This window comes from Lampetra planeri, chromosome 2, assembly GCF_965212315.1.
Source record: "Lampetra planeri chromosome 2, kcLamPlan1.2.h2, whole genome shotgun sequence".
Taxonomy (NCBI): domain Eukaryota; kingdom Metazoa; phylum Chordata; class Hyperoartia; order Petromyzontiformes; family Petromyzontidae; genus Lampetra; species Lampetra planeri.
Genome location: NC_136108.1, coordinates 14,142,401 through 14,165,382, shown reverse-complemented (window position 1 = coordinate 14,165,382; position 22,982 = coordinate 14,142,401). Strand labels below are relative to the sequence as shown.

General features: G+C 40.8%; 1 protein-coding gene across 3 annotated transcripts in view; it reads right to left on the bottom strand.

Annotated features, from left to right (window-relative positions):
- LOC144728601 (tomoregulin-1-like) overlaps window positions 1–22,982 on the bottom strand; it is a 49,121-nt gene that overhangs the window by 11,768 nt on the left and 14,371 nt on the right. The window contains exons 3-8 of one of the 3 annotated variants that reach the window (XM_078608141.1): window positions 13,476–13,605; window positions 7,010–7,036; window positions 5,018–5,117; window positions 4,079–4,233; window positions 1,145–1,274; window positions 82–240 (exon numbers count right to left, since the gene is read on the bottom strand). In XM_078608141.1, the coding sequence (XP_078464267.1) occupies window positions 82–240; window positions 1,145–1,274; window positions 4,079–4,233; window positions 5,018–5,117; window positions 7,010–7,036; window positions 13,476–13,605 (701 nt within the window). The remainder of the gene's footprint in view (window positions 1–81; window positions 241–1,144; window positions 1,275–4,078; window positions 4,234–5,017; window positions 5,118–7,009; window positions 7,037–13,475; window positions 13,606–22,982) is intronic. The other 2 variants (XM_078608158.1, XM_078608148.1) reach the window with 2 other exon arrangements.

The following is a 22,982-nucleotide window of genomic DNA, read 5'->3' as shown; positions in this document are numbered from 1 at the left end:
CTTAGCAAAAGTTGCTCTGTAACAACAAAAATAAGATTGCCATGCGTGAACTGGACCATGGCGCCTGGCTTGGGAACGCACCTGGCCACGCAGACGACGAGCGCGAACGTGATGGTGATCTGCACGGCGCCCACCACCGAGGCGATGAGCACGTAGCGGAGGTTGTCTCCGTCAGGGATCACGTAGAGCATGCTGCTCTCCTCACTCTCACACTGCTGGCCCAGAAAGCCTGGGTCGCAGCTGCCCGGGCCACGAGCCGCGCGTGGGAAGGAGGCCCAACGGGGTTGGGGTGGAAGACGAGAAGGTCACCATTAATTTGACTTCAGTGTTATTTAGCGTTCGCATGATGCGCGAGTGCATGCAAGTGTGCACAATTGATTGAGTGCACTCGAGGATAGTGAGGAGTGGCGTCGTATTGGTGAGCTCATGGCATCACCCTCCTCGTTATCCTAGCTTTAGCTTCGTCTATATGTAACACAGCATAATAATTTTGTTTTGTCGCGGAGACTGTAAATAACCAAAAACATAAGCAATGTCTCCTTTGTATATTTAAAGTGTTTCTTTCACAACCAATTGGGCTAACAGCCTTCTGGGAGTGCATCACTTCAGCAACCCATGGACCAGTTTTCACATAGTGTCTCATTAGTAGAGCCAGGCTTGCTTGAATCAATGCATTGCCAGATGTTCTAGGCAAGGACCCTCTCTTTTAATTATAGGTCCGAGTTCAACAGAGATTTATACAATATATATGACATAGAATAATTTGTGTCGTTGTGCAGAATATAAACAAAATCTATACTTAGCATTGGCAAATAGGTGTCCAAACCTGAGTGTCTTCCCTACGTTAACCCAGATTACAATTATACATTTTTGTGGCATTATTAATGTCAGCGCCAGGAATATGAAGGCTGACTACGATTACCCCTGGTGTGGCTTTATGTGACCTTAGGAGCCAAAGAAATCTCCCAAATGTTTTGAATATATTTAATATAATTGCATAACTGTCAGCAGAAATCCACAGTGGACATGATGCATTTTAGGGTCAAATAGTTGCTCACTAATGGCACCTGTCACAAGAGTGGGGACGAGCAGAAGATCTTTGTGCCTGAGTGTATGGCTCACATGTGGTGCGTGTGTTGCTCACATGCAGGAGGCATGGCGTTGCGTGTGCGAATAATGGCATTGTCCGTTGCGACAATAGTTCTGGAGGCTCTCAGGGCATAGCTCCCCGTGGTCCCTCACCACTGGCTCTTCTTGGTCACGGGTGCTGTCTGCTAGAACAAAAAGCCACATCAATGCGATGGAGACACTGTGGTGAACCTTGCTCTCTGAGTGCAAAGACCAGACTACGTACTCTTCAGTGATGGGCTCAGCCAGACCTCTGAGTTTAAAATGCAAAATGTAACTGCTTGTGTCTATTTAGTTTACTGTGTTCATTAATAATGATCACGTATGATGCAATTCAATCTGTTTTTTTTCATAACAAAATAACGTGGATGTACGACGTGCGATACACACAACTGTGGTTGATTAAGTGAGTAGCAACCAGTGGAAACCCTTGGTTTATGGACAGTGGTTTAAAAAAACCCAATTTAGAGCTGCAAACAAAATCGAATTAAGAATCATGCTGGTTCTAAGGCCCATAATTGGCTTTGAGAGCCATTCTGCAGAGACACGGATCTCTTGTCCTCATGGGCCACAAGATGCCAGACCCACCAGATGGACACTGTTGGTCTCGCTCGTGCACCAACACGTGGCTAATTACTTATTTTTGTCCCACGTTTTCTCTGAAAGTACCAAATCTAACTTTTGACTTTGCATACTTCTGAAATTAATATCAGCATGGCACTGAGTGTATCCCAACTACGATAGATGTTTCTTCCTGTAAGCAGCTGACAATAAGTAAATGTGATCCATGAGAAAGATAATATTTATTTTATTGACAGCGGGGCATTGAACATTATTTTCTCGAACCTTTTTTTACCATCAGTCTCTTTTTATAAAGCTTATGGGAAGTGTGGACCTTTCTGAAGTATTCGTTGGATCATTTTAATCAAATTTAGCTTCAGTGCACTATATATTCTTAATATGAACAAAAATCTGAGCAAGTACAGTACGTATAACTAACACAGCTCATGAATTACTGCTGGCAAAAAATCTCCACTGGCACTGTCTAACCATTAACATATGTGATCAGTACTCTGTATGAGGTTCGTGAATTTGAATGAGGATTCCACTTTAACACAATGTGTTGAACACCCACACAAGAAATGTGAGTGCATTATAGTCTGGGTAAGGTTTCTTTTTTGAATAGAATTCTGTATTTAAAAAATAAATCATTATTATCCGAACACAAGACAAATACTCATTTACATGTTGGTGTATTTTTTTTTATCTGGGATTACTAATTCAGGCGGTTTACATTGAAGTGACTTTACCGTACCCATACGATGTCATTATAAAGCACACTGGGGTAGTAATTTAGTTGTCGACATTGTTAGCACTGCATGTGGTATAGAAAAAGAAAGTGTGACACAATGTGTTAGAACTCTAACATTTGACTCGTGAACATGATTGATTTAACACCGGTCTACTTCATGAAATGTGCATGCAAACAAATCATAAAGGTGCAAAGAAGGAAGTCATGTTCTTTAATACGCGATGCCCTTTGACAGAAATACTAAATAATGAATGGTGAGAGAGACATGTTCGTGTGAAACAGAAAAGTACATTAATGACCACGAGTATAGGCCAAAATACAATGTTCCCATCCTGTTCTTAACAAACTTGTGAAAATGTAAGCTTGTTTTTTCACATTTAAAATACACCCAACAAAAGAAGCACATTCTTATCCCTTGTCCGTATCATCATGGCTTTTAGAATTCCCCTTGATAAATGTGCTCGGTTGAAGAAAAAGATCATGCATTTTTACCATCTTTGCCCACCTCCGGCCAGCATTTCCCACTGCAGAGGCATCTTGCAATGCTATTTTCATCATGCTTTCTCCGCCGCATCTTAAAGTGTTTTCTCACCATGCATTTAATTTACTACGTCTGTAGTGGCGTACCGTGCGCAGGGTTTGCAAACAGCAGTTGCATTACGTATGGGGTTGCAGACAGTGAGGTCAGCTAAGGATAAGCAGGTGCAGGTGGGTGGCCTGATTGACAGCAGACAGAGAGACGCCAGCAATTATGGAAAAAGGCAGTGATTGGCTGGCTGCAAATGCAAATGTGGAGTAGGCGCCACGTAGGCGAGAGATAGTGGCGAAAAGGGGGAGAACACGTGCGTGAGGCGTGGGGAGTACGCTGGCTTAATGAGGGCCATCTAGGGGCACTGAATGAGGAGGATAAAAGGGGAATGTGTGAGGCAGAGGGGTTGAGTTGGTTGGAGTGAAGACAAGAAAAGTCCGGGACCACGCTCTCCACACCTTGTCCTTTCCCACTGTGTTGGCTGATCCCCCACTGGAGGCAAGGGCGAGGTCGGAGGAGTGAGGGTAGACAGGCTAGCAGTAGAGAGGCTAGCGGAATCCGAAGTGTGAGTGTGAGAAGGCTAGCAGTAGAGAAACTAGCAGAGTGTATAGTAAGAGGCTAGCAGTGGAGAAGCTGGCAGAGTGCAAGATAGCAGGCTAACAGAGCAAGCGGAGCATAGCAGACAAGCAGTACAAGAGGAAGAGTTGCGACAGAGATACATGGTGTTGAACGCGATGAGTTCTGTATGAATAAAGTGACACAGGAAAAAAATAAGTTGTCCGTGTGAAATAACACCACTACACGTCTGTAACCATATATAAACCGTGTAGTGATTACGCTGACACTGACATTCTTCATCTTTGCATTATTTGATGACAACAGCCTTCTCGTGTGTGTCACGTGCTTCCAAGAAGTCGGCAGTAATGTGGAGAAAAGGTATATTTTCTATGTGAACCACATGGGTCACCCACAGGACATGGAGCTCTGAAGAAACCGCAGGAGGGAAAGTCACTCTTTAGGTTCAGGGGCTGCCAGTCACAAAAGCTCGCTGTGATCTGAGGATGGGAATGGATGGGGGGTTGAATGTGATTCCTGTGTCTGACACCGACCTGGATTGCACTTCCCCAGGAAGCGGACCTCAATGAGCTGTTGCTTCATGCAGGACGCCTCCTTCACCAGGCAGGGGTTCTCATACGACACCCCGTCTGACGCGCACACGGGGTTGGAGTTGTGTCCCGTGCAGTCTATGTTGCACACGCACCTGCTGGCCGGAGGCACGTGCAGTCCATCAGGCGGGGGAGGGGGGGAAGGTGGCCTTGGGGTTATATAGGGGTCAGGGAGAAGGGAATACTGTGGAGATTATAACATCTGCTGGAGTGATGGAAAGGCACAGGTGGGAGAGCGTGGATAAGATGAGAGCCTTGACAGCGAATTTGTGATCCTCCCTCTGAACATGGCTAGCCATATCTTAGCTTCTGAACTTAGTGCATTTAATCAATGGTTTTTTATATGGCTTCCATGAGGTAAAATGTTGAAAAAAAATAACCATTCCATCATAATCCACTTGGACACATGTTTTGACAGACCCGAATCAAATGTGCAGGTGAGATAGATATAACTCTTACGTCACTGCGAATAGTCAGGAGACTGGATCATGAGTCAAATACGGTGTAACTTTTGAGCTAATCACCCCATTGAGAGAGGACACACCTCAGCTATTTGTCTAGATATCTTGCCACAGCAGTAACCTTCACAGAGCAGCACAGGAATGTGATGTTTTTTTCACACTCGAGAAAAAATATAGGGCCTGATTCATGTGTTAGCAGAAACAATTTTTGTACAGATTTTCAGCAAAAAAAAAACACGGAAAGAAAGCAACGATTTATTTATTTTTCCACCCAATTCAGGTGGAAACTGCTTTCCTGCCAACACACGACTTGGCCTCGTACTTTTTTAATCTTTGCCAAAAAACCTCGAATGATAATGGAAATTTGAGGGTCAGCAACGATGAAGCACATGCATGTTAAGGAAGATGGAAGGTTCATTACCCAATATCCTCAGCATCCTCATCGCATTCAGATCCGTACAGGCAAATCCCACATTTGGTCGACTTTCTGTAATGTTCCGACCCGGACCCCTCGTAGTCGGCTGTGAATAGAAAAATGTTTCTTATATGTAAGTATGTTGAACTTCTTTCGCACCCAATGTAGCCATCTTTGCTGATCAGAGTGGTGGGGGAAGAACAGCAAACTAAACACAGATCCACTGCTGGGTTATATTTTTTCTGCCTGAGGACGACCGTTTGTATTGCGATCGAAACGTCGTGATTTATTTTATTTTATACCTACGTGACTTTACCGAAAGAACCAAAGAGTATAAACACAAAAAGAAGTTCTAAAGAAAGGAGTTTTCAGTCTAGATTTAAGTGCATAGCTGCAGTGGCTTCCTAATCCATAATATAGTTTGTTTTGGGTTAAATCGCATACATATAAATGTGTCATTAAACCCGCCACTAGTAACGAATTGCCATGTTCTGTTTACTTGACAAACCTTACTAATTGGCTGTGTCAGGTGGTGGCGGGTTTAACGACACATTTATATTTACGTGCTGTAAGCCCCCCAAAAAACCCTTTATTATGGATGATATTGGTCGTGAAAGCCAACGTGTTAAAATGGCTTCCTAATGTCGGAAGGAAGAGCGTGCCAGACGGTTAGTGAGCCGCTGTGAGGATGACTGGAGTTCGCGTGATGGTTTATGCCCCTTGACGAGATCAGCAAGGTATCGTGGTTCATTTGTGGCGAGCACTTTGTGTGCAATGTGAGTGCGACCTTATAAGTAATATTTAAAAATACTTTTTTTTTTAAACACGCTTTAATGCAATGTACCGTACTAGTAATGGAAGAACTCCACGACTCTAGGAAGTGGCCCCGAAGCTTGCCATAACGTAAGGGACCGTGATGATTTACAACCAACGTCAGTTGAGCGTGGACAATTAGACCCAAGCCGAAACATAACATATAAAAAAAGAATGTTTTAAAATATGTTTTATTTTGTATGATAGAATATAGTATCGTCATCAGTATGACATAAGTATACCACGTTTGCAGTCGATACCACACTGGGAAGTGGGTAAAAATGTAGTTACAAGATTTGAGGATACAACAACGACAACAACAACAACAGACAGAGCGAGTTAATAAAAAGCGTGTAATAATAATGTATTCGTTTGGCAACAGGAAGCCAATGGAGTTCGGCGAGCGCTGAAAATGCGCTTCAGGGCGTTCCTCGGCACAGCGCCGACATTCACATCGAACTGCAACAGCGAGAAGAGCTCGCGCAACTGCGCCTAAAGTGAAATATCTGTCGCTGTAAAGAGGCTTAACGAAACATGCCACACTGATGGTGGGCTACACTATGTATAATAGTGCCCTCGAATGAGAAAATAATTATCTCTTTGAAGTCGAAAATTGGTACCATTGAACATTATGTGTATTTGATGAGAAACTCCATCCTGAACATGCGCAAATTATTACAGTTGCACTGTGCTATAAATATTTCATGAGTTGCGAATAGGCAGAAGATACGTGCGGCGCAATATCAAATAAATTGAATTAAACTCCCAAATTTGTTGAATAATTGCCCATCTCTTCCATTTTACACATACTCTAATTGTGTTGCAATACTTAAACAGATACTGGCACATACCGGTTAGCTGTATTGATTTTTTGACCATTAAAAAATGTGATTAACAGATGACATGGCCCATTGCTAGTAATGTTTTATATACTGATGTGATCATTTATGTCCGACAATAATCCCATGCCATGCCGTGCCATCACAAGTGACCGATGCTGTTATTATTTTTTTATCCTTAACTGAGGATTCTGAAGAAACTGTAAAAAATATTGTTTCCGGCACGTTAATATTAGATGTTAATTTACATATAATGAGTGAATGTATATCAGGTGAATTCAGAGGACTTGTTCTATGGCTGAAGATTTAATAACAGCAACTATTGTAGCAAGAGACAAGCACCCACCTCCATTACTTGATCCTGAGCCGAGTTCTGAAATAAAAGAGAAAAAACTTTTAACAGTGAGACCTTTCTGAAAATGGTAAATTGTCCCATAGTGCACTCACGTGTAGTTTTATCCAAAGGGGATATGAATAACCTGTATATTGTCAGCTACATTGTAGAAATGACTGCTTAAACTCTGTCATCTTCCATCACTCTCGCACAGAGCATGTTATGCTTGTGCTGGGAATGATTATAATCATTTATGGCAGATGGACAGTGACATGGCCCAGTGGTAGTTCGTTCCCCGTTTGTTGAAGAGGTTCACGGTTAGATGTCCAGCAACCGCCTTGCTTTGATACTATGGGTGTATTAACCATACAACTCATGCGTCGTCTACTTCACAGTGGCCATTAAATATCCTATTACAAAATTTGCAAGAGTAGGCCATTGTGTGTCAATGGTCATGGTCCAAATCTGCACCTCTGATTAGCACGGTTGGCTACGTACAGTGTGAAAGAAGTTCAATATACGTACATACATTGAAATTACAGTATTATGTAGTTGCAAATAATTCAATTGGAATATACATAGAAATAATTGCCTCCGACTGAAAAAATTGGCAGGGTCTTCCAGAAAAAAATTGTCTTGAGGCTCAGTGAGCCTTTTCTGGATAAACAAGCACAATATATAATAAGATAAGGTGGGTATTGCTGGTTTGGTGTAGAAACCAAGGTAAGAGTGTCCTGGCAGTGTTGTTGAGAATTTAAATACTCAAAGCAGGGCCATAACTCTCTCTTTTGATGGACTATGGAAACCTCTGTGGAAGATAAAAATAGATTAGTCTCGGTGTATGGATTACAGAGCTGGACACTAACTCAGCAACTCAAACATTATGTATTGGTATTTCAGCAAAGGCGATAGAAATATTGTGGCTAAACATGTTGAGCAATGCAAAAGTCCAGAAGAGACCAATACAGAAGAAACCAGTACAGGTGAGTGTTGTAGATATGCAAGATGGGGGAGGGCCAATTAGAGTTATTTCCATGAGTCTGGCAACTAGGGGGAAGACCTAAGACCAGATGGTGGGATACTGTTTAACAGATCTTGGGTGTTGGGCATCTACTGTGCAGCAGTTCTGGGATCTGACGGAGGATAGAAAACATTGGTAAGGTGCGGTGGCATCGATGACATCTTGATCTTGTTAACTATAAAATATAAAGTTATACAATACGTGTGTTTTGGAACACGTGCAAAAAGGTGCAACATTAGGGTCACATGAATATTAAATAACTCTTGAGCAGGGTGACAACGAGGTGAAGCCAAGCAGCATGAAAATGTGTCAAACTAAGAGGGTTAAAGGAAAGGCATATGGGCTCACCCAGGTAATCAATAGCATCACTGTGTGGATATGTATTTCATGAGAGCTCCCATGGGAATAGACATTTCAGTTTGTCGGAGACATGGGTTCATAGATCATCCATAATCAAGACAGTCCCAAACGTACTGGCTATACGATGGTCAGGAGATGGCAGCATAGCAAATAAGTTGCTGATGTGTACTGTAGTTTGAGCATTGTCCCCTTGGAAATGTGTTTTCTCTGAGTTCTCCAGTTTTGTCCCACACACAAACACACATGCTCCTCAATGGGAATTATCAAACATCCCAATGCAATACTCATTAAAGGCAAAAAGGCTTTCAGAGAGAAATAACAATGAGAAATATAATGAATACATGAATGTCCAAACAAATCATCAAAATACAATCATATTGCAAAGTAATCTGTCTTAAGACCTCTTCAGAAAACTTGATTTAAATGTTCCATCGATAAAAGTTACACGAATACAATGGAAATGTCTTCAGCAGAAACTTTGTGACGGAAAATGATTTTGATGAGCACGCAGGGAATGCTAAAGCTGGTGCAGTGAGAGGAAATTAGAAAATGATGTTGATGAGCACACAGGAGATGACAAAACTGGTGCAGTGAGAGGAAATTAGTGGTTACATGCGAGTCTTCCGCAGCGCATGATAAATTATGAATGTGCATATTAGTTGACACGGATCTGACATTGCTGCCACAGCTATAGCTGACACTTTCAGTGTGCAGTCACCAGCATATACAATTCCCCATGCATGTACTTCCTATGTAATTCTATGGCAGGTTGCAGCTCCAATCTCGAAGCACTTCTGGAATGCTTTTCCAGGGACCAATCACTCAACCAAATAGGGCACTTGTGGGTGTAAAAAGACACTTGTGGATGTAAATGAGCCCTGTACCATTAAACATTTTTTTTACGTTAAAGCCGCTTTGGAAGAGTGTAAACTTAACTTGTTACTCTTTGGGGTCTTTAAATTATTATCCATGAAATAAAACCAATAGGATGACTCTAAATTATATACATTTTTTTGTTTAAATATGCCTCCTCTTTACTGCAGTTTTTGTTCATATTTGTCATGCATTTATATAAAAAAGATGGAATTATACAATGGCATACTGGATAGGGCCATAGCTATTATTTGTGCATGTGCCTGTGCTCAGGATAAACCTTGGAGCCTTTGATTTCTTTAAAAAAAATGTAGATATGGAATTTTACAGCTATTGTGTAAAGTGCATAATATAAAAAAACTCAGGGACTGGATTAAGTCCAATTTGTCTACTAATAAGTGTGGATTTTTAAATGAATAAATGTTTGGATTTGTGATTTTATTATGGTACAATATTTAGACTTTGTCTGTGACCTTTGTAAAGCTACAAGATAGATACATCTATGGTCAGGTGGGATGGACAGATATTGTGTGGTGAGATACATGAAAAAAATTTAAATAATTTGGCATGTTCATTAATTTAGGCAGTAATAACATAACCATTCAGTGAGTGCAGTTATTTGCAGATTGTCATCATTTGCCTGGCCAATTTATTAACACTATAATAAAAACTCAAATAAGTCTTGTCTACTTTAAAAACAATATATGGTTTGACCAAGTTTAAACTAATGAGCTCTCTGTTAGAGCGGACTGTAACAATTCAGATAAAAGTGTCTTTGGGTTTGTTCACATTCCTGAAATGTCAAATGGGAGGATTTATACCATTGCATTATTCGCTAACCCAGAGGAAAAGCATAGATAAGTGAAATCAAGGTCTAAGTCAGGGGTCGGCAACCTACGGCTCCGGAGCCGCATGCGGCTCTTTACGGGCTGCTTCTGGACGATATGTACGTATGTACAGTATGTACTCAGATGCATTGCGGCTCTTGAAATACTGAATTTTGTACCGAATTGGAAAGAAATGGCTCTTCTTGTTATTTTGGTTGCCGACCCCTGGTCTAAGTGAAAAGACCCTGTTGTAATAGGCATTTTAAGATACAGCTTTATTTTGGAATCACTTTTGTGGAAGGAAATTAAAATAGTAAAAGCCTGGTGTGGCCTTATTAGGAACTGGCATTGACTTATTGGCCTTCGTATTGCTGAACAGAGAATGAGATGGCAATGGTGAAACAGGTGATGATGATGATTTGGAGTGATATTGAATGATACAGTGCTTTGCAACATTCTATATATGAACGTTTGTGCCTGCGCTGCTGCTAATCATTATTAGTTTACAAGTCACACAGCTCAATTCATATCAGAGATCAAGTTGGATAGGTGCAAAAATTTTTGGCAATAAAATAATATAACGTGGCATGTAGTAACATAATTATTGTTTAGATACTATTTTAAAATATATAAGGATCTTTCTAAAAGTGCATAGCAAAGGGACATTATGAGTTTAAAAGTTCAATAAAATGTCCATCACTTTATTATAACATTTCTCTCTTGTGTATACACGTTTTAATATGTCCACAGATGCAATGCTTTTTGTGTGCAGTTGCTGGTGAGAGCCTGTCTAAAAGTGATTTAAATATATAGTGTACAGTGCCAATCACAAGAATAATTTGTAGTAGGAAGCAGAATTAAAAGGTAAGAGCATTTATAATCATTGTTTGGAGGACATTAATCCTACAATAATGAGTTGCTAAATTCACAAGTCTTGACATAATTATCCCGGCTTGAATATTTATTCTCATTATTTCCTATGTGTGTGTAGCAAAGTTCTTAACATAGCAACCGATGCCTAACATCTGTATTTCCGTGATTCATCTTAATTTCGCGTGCATGGCCTTGTTCTCTGTGTATGACTACGTTGACCACTATTCATCATATGAGTCAAAATAATGAGGATAAGACAAAGAAGAATGAGACCCTATTGATGTTAAAACACTGTTAACGCCATGTTTTGGCAGCAGGGAGGACATGTTGAGCCGACCCATTACTGTTTCATGATTTGACTCATGGGTGGGTGAATATGCATAGTATTGCATACCAAGAGCTAGATCTGAGGTGGGGTTTTGTTGGGGGCTTTGAGCTATGTTTCCACTGCTGGTTCAAGCCTCATGACAATGCCACGCACGTAAAGTGTTTGCATTAAAATACTCATTACATGATACTTTAATCATACGTGAGTCTACAAAAGTGCACAATTTAACACAAGGTTGCACAGCGAGATATACCACTACAGTGTTCAGAAAAAAGATTGTCCTACCCGTGGTCAGTGATTTGACACGGAGTGACAAGCAAGTGGACGCTGTTGCATGATGCATTGTTTTGACATATTTCAGGGGTCTGCAATAGTCCGTTTACTTGCGGTGTAATGATATATTAAGGCATAGATAAAACATGATGTTTGTCTCTCCCACATACAGTCATGATGTATGGATTTTAATGTATTATGCTCACGGTGATTACATTGCATAATGCATGTGAAAATCCATAATTTACATTTGCATACAGGTTTATGTAACCACAACTGCTACAGAGGCTGCTACATTCACGACAATTAATATTGTTTTATACTAGACTCAAATAGTGACCGTGAGTCGTGACAATGTATCATATTTTAAAGGGGCAAATTGTTAGTTACAGGACACCCATTTACTGAATACGGAAAGATCTTCCATCCTATGTGTGACCTGGCCCTGGTGCATTTGGTTGGGGGTTGGAGACTTCTGTAAATTGAAAACTCCTGGCCAGAATGATGCATTGGTTCACGTGTTGTACCTTACTGCTAACATTGTTAGTATCTGCCTTGTTTCGTATGGAGATTACAGTTTGTATTTTTCATGGCCCGCATATTAGTAGCATTTTTCAAATGGGGCATTGTTCAGTTATGGCGATGGTGTACAGTACATCTAACGCAGATGTTCTTGACATCAATTAGCACATTATTAATGCTCAAGTACATACATAATTTAATTTGCTGCACAGTCAATAAATTATAGAATAAAAAACTAATTGATGTGCTACTAGATTTGAATAGACTGCAAATTAATGGATGCATAGTCTAATTAATTAAGGCAATGTGAAACTTTACAAATGCCTTGAAAAAGTAACTAAAACGAGACTTTAGCTATGCATGTTCAAGAACAATCTTTTAAGACTGATACAAGTATACATAATCCTGATACATTGTTTTAATCTATATTATTGTAATGCATTATAGCATAGTTTGTATAACAAACAAAACAACTGATATATGTTTTATGTGTCTATTGACGTGCATCTACATTAACCATGTGTGTACAGTTGTATCTGTGATTTGTAATTTAAGTACAGTAAGCCCTCTTGAAAAAGAGAAAATTGGAAGGATTGCATTTAAATGAGGGCCAGCCTCTGGAATGTGATCCTGTACCCGAACCCTCACATGCATGTCCCACCCCAGCCAATTAAGCCTTAACGCTTAATGTGTTGAATATCTTACATTTGTAGTAACAAAATACCTGAGTGTTTTTGGTACATTTAGGTACAAATAAATTACATATTTTACACATAGAGTACTTGGTTTTAAATCACATTGAAATACCTTCATTCTATTGGTATTATAATTACATGACAATGAGTGTAGCATCTACACTACCTGGCAATAAGCACACCGCTTATTCAAACAAGCACTCAGAAATATTCACAGGAAAGATGTTTAATAAAAAAAATTAAGGCCATCGAAAATTAATGAGGCATACAAATATACCAACGAATGCTCTTCACTGCTTTTTGCTTTGTGGTTGTGCAGAAAACATCCTAGAATATGAAGGTGAGGCAAGGAAAGAGGCACTGTCAAATAATGGGTTGTGCTCAGGGCCTGTCAGTTGCTGTCTGCTGGCATTACAGATAAATGAAGGTCCATGAATGTAGCGTAGCTAAACGGACAATACCAGGTTTTCGCGGTTGTGCTGCGTATCTCTCCGATGCATTTTCGGGCTGTGCCATGTGTTGCCCAGCAAGGTGTTCAATTGCTGAAGAGGCTCTCAGCACATGGAGCGAAACGTTGGACAAAATACCAAACAACACATGGTACATCCAGAGAACACATCGATGAGCTTTACTATGGTTCGTCTGGTGGTGCCCGGCACAAGCGTGTGGATGTGCCGTGTGCGTGTGTACGAACATACGCCCTCACCGGTGTAACAGGGTCCGGGCGCAACTTGAGTGATGATGCGCTGCAAGCGACACGCTGTCTGGCGCAGGTGGCACTCGTTCTGGTAGCTTAGCCCGTCGGAGCCACACACTGGCACAACATCTGGGAAACACTGTTTGTGGGTGGGCGGTGTGGACAGAGGAGAGAGGAGATAGACATGTGGGTTGGTGAGAAGCGGGAGATCTATGCTGCAGGTAACAGGCAACCCTCCCTATCTAACTTGGTTGTGCATTGTACTGTAAATAGGAAACACAAAGTAATCGTCTACTTTGGAGTAGAAATCTGCATGTTCGTTTTGATTGCACGAAGCATCATGGAAGGGTTTCTGTACAGATAAACTCAACACACTCTTGGGCAAGTGGCATGGCTTAGCCGTAGAGCGTTTGCCACTTGTTGCAACGGTTCACAGTTTGAATCCAGCAGTGGCCCTGATTTTCACTGCGGTTGTAATAACCAACATAATATGCACCATAATACATAGAGCCCTTGATGTAATTTCCAAGAGTGGGTCATTGTAAGCCAGCATCAGGGTCCATATTTGCCAAATTTGACAATAACCCATAAATTACTCAATTGGGATTATATATGGCAGTCATCACTCCTTCAGGCAGCCTAATGCCCCAGGTCACTCTTACAAATGAGGACATCCTGCTCTCTTGAGTTTCTGACCTCCTTTAAGAAAATACACTTGAAACTCTTAAACAGAATGCTAATCATGCTGATAATTAACTTTAATTTACTCTAATAAACTTTCCGATAAGGTGCAGTGAAGTATTTCTAGTTTGTGTTTTTTTACATGATAAAACACCTCTATCAGAGATAATAGCCACAGTTATGGGAGTACAGAGCATGATTTGCATAGATGAATATGATTACGCTGATTCTGTGTAAGGTGATGCCAATGTAATCATACACAATACCTCATTGAGGGTTGCGAATTTGTTCCACTGGAAAACTTAACATTACAGTTTACACATAATATAATTGTTTTCATCCATTAAAAAGGTGTTTAAGGAAAGACTGTCCTCACTCATGACAAACTACAGCTGGAGAGAACTTCTAAATAAACCCAGGCATCAGCAAAATTATTCCACAATCTATTATTGTAGGCCTCATTTAGGCAATGCATTTTTCATTACAGTATTGTTAGTATTGGTAGCTCACCCTTCATCAGTGAAATGAAATGCTGACTTCTCTTCATGACAATTTGAACATTAATTACTTTTTCTTCGTCCTGTTTGTGACGCATTCCTGGGGTGGTCAATATCAGTGCAAGGGCATGACTATGTGGCCTTGGGCCAGCAAGACTGACTATTGCCAGCATTGGTTGTGTCAGCTGTCAGTCTCTTTGCTATTCTCAGCAGGATTCAGCACAGCCCACTTGGCACTGAGGCCTTTTTGAGTTTCTACTCTGATGAAGTTTTATATCGCTTTTGACTTTGGAGAAGCAATCACTCATGCGGTTGAATGGCACGTGCGACTTGTGCCTGTATCAAACAAAGCTCACGGCATCGAATGCTGCATACGAGCCTCGAATGGAGAAAGGGCCAACCACGATCTATTTTCCAAGCAGGCACACGTACTTTGTAAATGGGATTTTGTTCTTTGTAACAAGCAGTGGTTTTAAAACTATAAACAATTTTTTTTATTTTACCAGATAAGGTCCACTGAGCTATATCAATATTTTTCAGAAGCGACCTGGCCACAAATGATAGCTCAACGAAGTGGCTTATCATGTGGAAAAATATAGCAGGAAAATACCCTAAACGTGTGATTCTAAACGTGGAGGGAAAAATCAGAGGACCCGGAGAAAAATCCACGCGACCACGGGGAGAACATGAAAACTCCTGTATACCAGCAAGGTAGTTAACATCTCACGGCCGTGGTGGCAAGATGTTAATTACCTCGCCTGGTTTTAATGAATAACGCCCCTTACATCTGTAAGTACACGTAAAAAACTAATTGAAATGATATGTGTAATTGATTTTCATGTAACTTTTACGAACAGTCATTTAAAATTGCACTATGAAACATACATTTTGTCTTCTTGGTTCTTTCGGTAAAGTCACGTAGAAGGGAAGTAATAAAATAATTAAAATAAAACATAATAAAACAATTCTCACGACGTTTCGGCTACAACGCAAGCAGCCGTCTTCAGGTGAAGAATGAGACACTGCCAAGCTAGGAGCTTATATATAAGCTGAGTTGGAGGTGGAAGAAGAAGAGAGCCTTAACAAAAGAATGTGCATATCAAGAGGAATTTTGCATATTCATGGGAAATGCGTAGGAGGTGGGCGGGGGGGTTTCAAAGTCATATTATGCCCATGCATTATGCAGGATCAGCAGCACCAAAGGGAGGGGGGGGGGTAGCATTAACAAAGGGAGGGCATGTTAATAGTATGTAGAAGCAATGAAACATGTGAATGGGAAAACGGTGGCAGGAGATCCGCAGCGGAGCAAATAATGCATTCCCTGTGGAGAGCACAAGATACACAGTTAATGTCAGTGAGTGGACTGCGGTCTGAAAGTCACCATAAACGTGAACAACAATCAGTTAAGATCCGAAGTGGTTTATTACGTCCTTCCAATGATTGCTGAGCCAGAATCCATCTTCTCGGTTGAAATTGTCTCTGTGTTTGTATATGTGGATCGCCTCATGAACGAATCTCTCATGGTAGCCAGATGGCTTGCAGAGAACCTCTGTCTTGGAGAAGTCAATGTCATGTGAACCCACTGAATTGTAACAGTGATCTGCCACGGCTGAGGTGTTTGTCCTACCGTGTTTCAGGTCAGCTTTATGTTCACGGATGCGGTCCGAGACATGTCGTTTGGTTTCTCCAATGTAACTGCTACCACAGAGGCAACTCACTGTGCCTACGCTCCCTTCTCATCTATGAATCCCTGGCTCCTCTATCCAATTCTCCAACTACATAAAGTTTCTCAGCAAAACTCTGGACTCCACCTTATCTTTTGACAACGACCCCAAACACATAATCAGATCTTGCAACCACCACCTCAGAGCCCTCTGTCATTTATATCCCCTCACCACCACCGAAATCGGCAATAGCCTCACTTGCAGCGGGGTGCCAAGGTTGGCGAAATCTTAACTCCCTTGCCTGGTATACAGGAGGCTGTGGGTTTGATCCCAACCCTGACAGCTGTATATTTGGTGATTGCATGTTCTCCCCGTGGTCGCATGGATTTTTCTCCGGGTCCTCCGATTTTTCCCTCCACATTTACAAACATGCATTGAGAGTATATGGCTGCCATGCATTTCCACATGATAAGCCAATTCGTTGAGCTATGATTTGTGGCAAGGTTGCTTCTGAAAAAGCTGTTGCTCAGTGGCCCTTACCTGGTAAAATAAAAAATAATAGTTTCGTTTAGAGTCGGGTCCCACTTTAACTTATTTTTTGGTCTTCATCGAGTAATCTCAAGACGCTCCATCGGTTGCAGAACCATCTCACCCACACCGTCCTCAGTGCCTGACATCCTCAGCAACAATTTTTTCCCCTCCATCCGCTCCCTCCACTGGCTTCCCATCGCTAACAGGGTCAGCTACAAGATTACCTGCCTGTGTCACCACACCTCTACATTTAGTTGCCCACCATATATTTATTCACTCCTGAACTGTCTGCAGCGTAACTCACAACCTCTCTATACTCGGGACCATGGTCACTTCCAGGTGTCATTTCTCTGTGGCAGCTCCTGGAATGCCAACCCTCTGCACATTCGTGCCAGCATTCAATCTACACCGACTTTCAAGAGACACTTAATGGCTGCACCTCTTACGCTTGGCTTTCGAGTGTCAATGAGTTTGGCTCCATGCCTCAGAGGCACGGTCCAGAATATGAATTCTAAGCGTGGGAAGAGGAAAGAGGCTTAGCTACCCCTAGCTGAGGAAACTTCCTATGTATGAGTCTGTCTCTCTGAGGATACAAACTGTCGCTTAGTCTTCACACAACAATTCTTGGCATTTAACGTTTCTCTGCAGTCAAATAACTCAGGGGAAGAAAAACAACTTTCAGGAATCAATTCCAGAATCAATTCCACGAACAGCAAAAACTGCTGCTAAGGTGAGTTCATGAGAACAGTTCCGTCACCCCACTGAGATAGGATGGCAAGTGAGTGCAAGATAAGATCATCTCGGTGCTTTATCTGAATGTATTGTCAATATGCACCTCATAAATACCTCTAAGACTGTAAGTATTCTTAATACAGTCGCCATGATATCGCAACATAAATACCCGATGCGTCCAATTAGGGCACACGTTTGTACGGATGACTTGAGATAAAAACCAAACTGGAGTAAATTGATTATCTGTTCTTTTTCTATTTAAGGATGTAGAGGCTCAATTTTTCTAAAGCCCTAAAAATCCAGATGAGAAAGTGTTGCTCTTAACACCCGCAGGAACACTGCATATATGTACATATCGTGTATGTAATAGCACATGAGGTGGAGCAGTGGCACAGTGGTTGGCACTGTGCTATGAACATTTAGACCTGACAGTGATATCTGAACCAGTCCTGGGCACCCCCGAGTCCCACCACCCTGCCCTCCCCCCGCCACCCCTCAGTGACCAGCACAGTGAAGTATGGTCAAACATCCCCCATGACCAACATGGTGTGGGGATGCGTTCGTCTGGCAGTGGAATGACAACTGGCATCAAAATAATTAATTTTTACAGTCATTAAAATGTATTCTAAAAAAAAGCACACGACGGTTATCATCAGTGTCCTTGTGTATTATCCTACTCCTAATTTTCTCCAATTCAATATTTCTCAAGACGAGGTCATTCCCAACAACAAGACGTCTGTCCCTGGTCAAGATACTGCCTGTAATATTTGCTTGTTGAATTCTAATATTGGACTGCCTACGAATTTCTGTAACGTTCGTATTATCTGTGATTGCGACCTTTCCTTCTCTTCACACATTTATTTTTATCTTCGCAGCACGTCTCACCATCTGCGAAAGGAATAATAACGATACATCCGATTCATAAAGGGTACAGATCTTGTTCAGCGAGTTGTTGACACAAGTCACTTACATATTTTTCTCGCCCAGTTACTGATGATACCCAATGTCATGCTTTTGCAATGTCTCGCATTGACGAACGTAACTGTCAACTCGATAGCCTCCCTCTAGACGAGCCAGAATTCTGCTGCCAGACTTCTGATTTGCACCCACAGGCAATGTCACATCTCACCAATTCTCATATCCCATTACTGGCTCCCAAATCGATCTTGAATCAGCAGCAAAAATTCACTGTTTTCAAGATGTGAAACGGTCTTATTGTAGTCTACTTCTCTCCTCTCAGATTGATTCATTCTCATCGCTTAGTCCACTTGGTGAGATAAAAAAAAAATCAACCATGGAGCTGAGAGAGATCGCTTTTTTCTTCGTTATCCCTGCTATTTCAAATCCTCCATCCCTTCCTGTCCCCACTCAGATTTAACACTTTGCCTCCTCTACCGTTGGCTAACTACACCTAGAAGAATGCCCTCCCTCATTTTTACCCAGCCTTTTCCCCCTAGTTGCTGCTTAAAACTTTTAATATACATGAGCTTACATTTAGCTTTAGCGTGGGGTCGCGACTTGTGCACGGCGTGTCATACTCTCGGTCTTCCCAATCCGAATGTTGGTTTTGTTCACTATTTGTTTTACATTTTAATTGATAACTTTTGCATTTTCTTTGCGTACATTTTATGTCAATTTGATTGCCTTGTATGTGTATGGCCACTTGAGATGTTCCTTAATGAAAATGTTTTACATTCCAATTTTTTACTATGCTTATTATTGTTTTCATGTGCAATTTATATTCCATGACTGGCACACACTTGGGGGGGGGGGGGCTCACCCCGTCGTGTCTAAGAGGAACCACAGCAGATGATATTGTCAAGTAGGGAAATGTGAATTTCCGGAAATGCAGCGCTGCTACGAGACGAACAGCTACAGCACGAGAGGGCAATGAGTGCTATCACAATAGCATCATTGCCCCCCTAGCCATACTTTGGTCGGTAAGAGGCTAATTGTGAACTGGATGTGCGGTTGGATAACAGTGGCTAATGGATGTCACACAGATGTCGTTTTACAGTCCCGTTGCTCTAAATACAGTGCACCAGGACGTGATGCTGTCACGGTGGTTAATTCAGCAGCGAGCATTAACAAGCAATTTACAAGTTGATATGCTTTCAATTGTCATGACTAAAACTAACACATTTCCTTCGTGAGTAAAATGCATTCTACTAAATAAATTAATTCACGTGATATAATGTAACATTGCAATTTTCACATATCGCTGCGAGTACCCAATACGCAGCAAGGGATACGAATGTCTGTGCTCCCTCGGAAGTGTTCACAGCATGTGCATGACCTATGACCTTTCAGACCGAGTGAGTCGCCTACTTGTAATTGGAAAAAGATAATGCTTCACTGTGTGTGATAATTAAAACACAAAATGATTAGCAATATCACGAGTATGCTTTTACCGGCGCTGTACTGAAGCTGGCCTTTTGCCAGAAATCGCGTATCCACATATTTTAGCTTTCTTCGGCAATATATACGTATTTAAAAAAAAACTTGTTTTGAAAATATGCATGCAAATCGTGTGAGCTTCAAGTGCACTGTGTAAATGAAGAGCTGCATTATAAATGAGCATTTTCTTGCACTGAGAAAAGGATGTGCTTCTGGCTTTACTGGGAGCTTGTGACTTTGCCTGCTCAAGCTGAATAAAAAAAACAGTCAACATTAAATGAAAAGCTTTCAGCAACACCTACTTGCAGAGTAGACACAGCACTTTTGTCTTGCACAACAACAAAAACATAATTCAGTTTTCACAAATGATTATGTGCAACTGGCATTAAAAAATAACAAATAAAGGGACGTGTTATGTCCTTCGCAAACACATTACAGTATCAATCACCACAGCAGCCGTTTGTTGTTGTTGTATCACTGTTGTCGTGATTTGATTAAGCATTTGTATGGCGCAAATAAAATGAGGAAGATGATATAAACACGAGCAAGAAGCCCTCCACATCTCTCCTTCTCTCTGTCAGACTGAAAACATCTAATGTATTTTGTTATTAAGTGATTTACTTAACACAGGTATGTTTCCTGAAACTTGTAGGTCATTGCCTTATTTGCTGGATGATTTTAAAGAAAAAAAAATTGTTGAGAAAGGGCAAAGTTATTTTCAAAAGATGCAAGGTGGATCAATAAAGTGCATTGTGAAGGGTAAAACCTCTTTGTCTTCTGAAAGATTTTATGTGGGAAAGAATACTTTATGAAGAAGAAATGATCTTGTGGAAGATAGCAGGCAATCGATAAAACACATTGTGAGCGGTAAAGCTGTTTTCGCAAGATGTAAGGCAGATTAATACATTTGATGGAAGATGCATCCACAATTAGTACACCATTATAATTTTTGTACTCCTCCCATTTATTTATCGCTGCATCTTTTGTAAGTGACATTCTTCCACCTCCAAAAAAATGCACACATCCGGTGTGACTCTTATTTTACTAAAAGCATGTTCTAGTGGGGCATCTTTCTGTTCCAGAAGCCACAACATTTAATGTTTATTGTTGTTGTTTTTAGACATAGTGGTATATGTTTCAGAATCTGCAAGTCATGAGCTGTTGATTTGTGCCCCATTTAACCACCTGTCACATGTTCTTCAAACCTATCAGACAGTGACCCTTGGCAGCACCCATGCATTATAGAGATTGTGCGTTGCTTTACTTAAACATTTTCATAATTTCAGACAAGATTGCAATGATAAATCCCGTGTAATTTTAGTTTCTCAAGTTAATCTTAGATTTAGTGCACTTGAAAATAATCATTTGGCAACACACAGCAAGGGACTTTACTACTTATGCAAATGAATTTTTTTTTTTATAAAACACTTTTTGGTAAATTCCTACATCAGCTTTAATTAGGAATGCCATTTACTTTACATTATTTTAGCTCTTTAGTTTTTTTCACCAAATTCTAGAACGAACGTGCCATCTGGTGAATTCAATGCCAACCTTGATATGCAGAGCACAACAAGGCAAACCCTGTCAGCTCTATCAGCTTTTTCTTTCATACATTCCTGTTGCTATTTCTTAAAAACGGATCCATTTTGCCTGTTATTTCCACTTCACAATACCAGTGCATACCAGCAGTGCACCTTAGTTTGTATTGGTCAGATAAACATTGGTGCATGCGTATTGCTAGTCAATTTTGAGATAGTAACGGATTTTATGTCATGGTGAGAATATTATTCCGATGTAGCCTTCCCTGTGTATATTCTCTTTACATAGCACACAGTACATGCGAGACAGATCCCATTCTTCCTGCAAGTCCAATTTGATGTGCTCAGCCAGGTCCTATTTACAAAAAGAAAACAATTAAAGTGGTCTAGTAGGCAAGCACTGACCATGAAATATGTTTATCTGTTGTCATTCAAATACACACACAGATATTGTATCCTGTGAATTCAAGGACAGCACATTGTAGACTTGTGCTGGACAGCTAAGTTATAATGTTTCCTTGTCTTTTGTCTGTTCCAGTACAATCAGTAAAAACTTTCCTGGCTGCTGCCAATCAGAAAACACGAGGACACGACTATTGTCCGGTTGAAAACATTTATTTTGGACATGATGTGTGACCAATGAGTGCATATCATTGTGTGACATATCTTTTATTTTGGCTTGACCCTGGTCACCCCAAAACCGAGTGTTTTCCCATACAATTGCAGCTGTACAAGTAAACCCACAACTCCTTACTGCCTATGGCTGCCATTAACCATGATGAATTGTACTTTCATGTGGCTAAGCTTTGTCAACTCACCCTTTTATTATATAGTTGGGTCACATTGCTGTTGCATAGATAGTCGGACCACAAGGAGCTAAGACCACGTGAATGAGAAAATATGCACTGTAATGAGTCTACACGTAGATGAGACCACATGGGAATGAAGATTACATGGAAGTAAAACCACACTGATGTGAGTCCTCACAGCCATGATTTCAAATTGGAGGGAATAATGCCCTTTCATTTCACATCCAATCACTGCCCCTTGTGCTTATCGTCTTTTAAATAAAAATGTGATGTTGTGTCCAATGGAAGAGTTTTAACATTTCATGATACTCAATAGTAGGCTGACAAGTCTTATCGCCATTACATAATGCGTACATGCTGGCGGTTACACAAGAAACGATGAATGACAATAACTGCAAAAATTATAACATCATATCACCAGCATGCCATCAATTAAGCCAAAAACACTTAGCAATGCACTGATTTAAGGGAAAATGTATTTCTTCTTCACAAAAATTGTTGCATTTTATAAATAAAATACTTTAGAAACATTTAATTAGCCACAATAATCACGACATGACAATATTTATTTTAGAAACAGACGACGGGGATTATTGTGACCCTTCAATCACGGAAATTCTACTAATGAGACATCGTTACAACAACGTGATGTTGGGGCTCGCCTGAG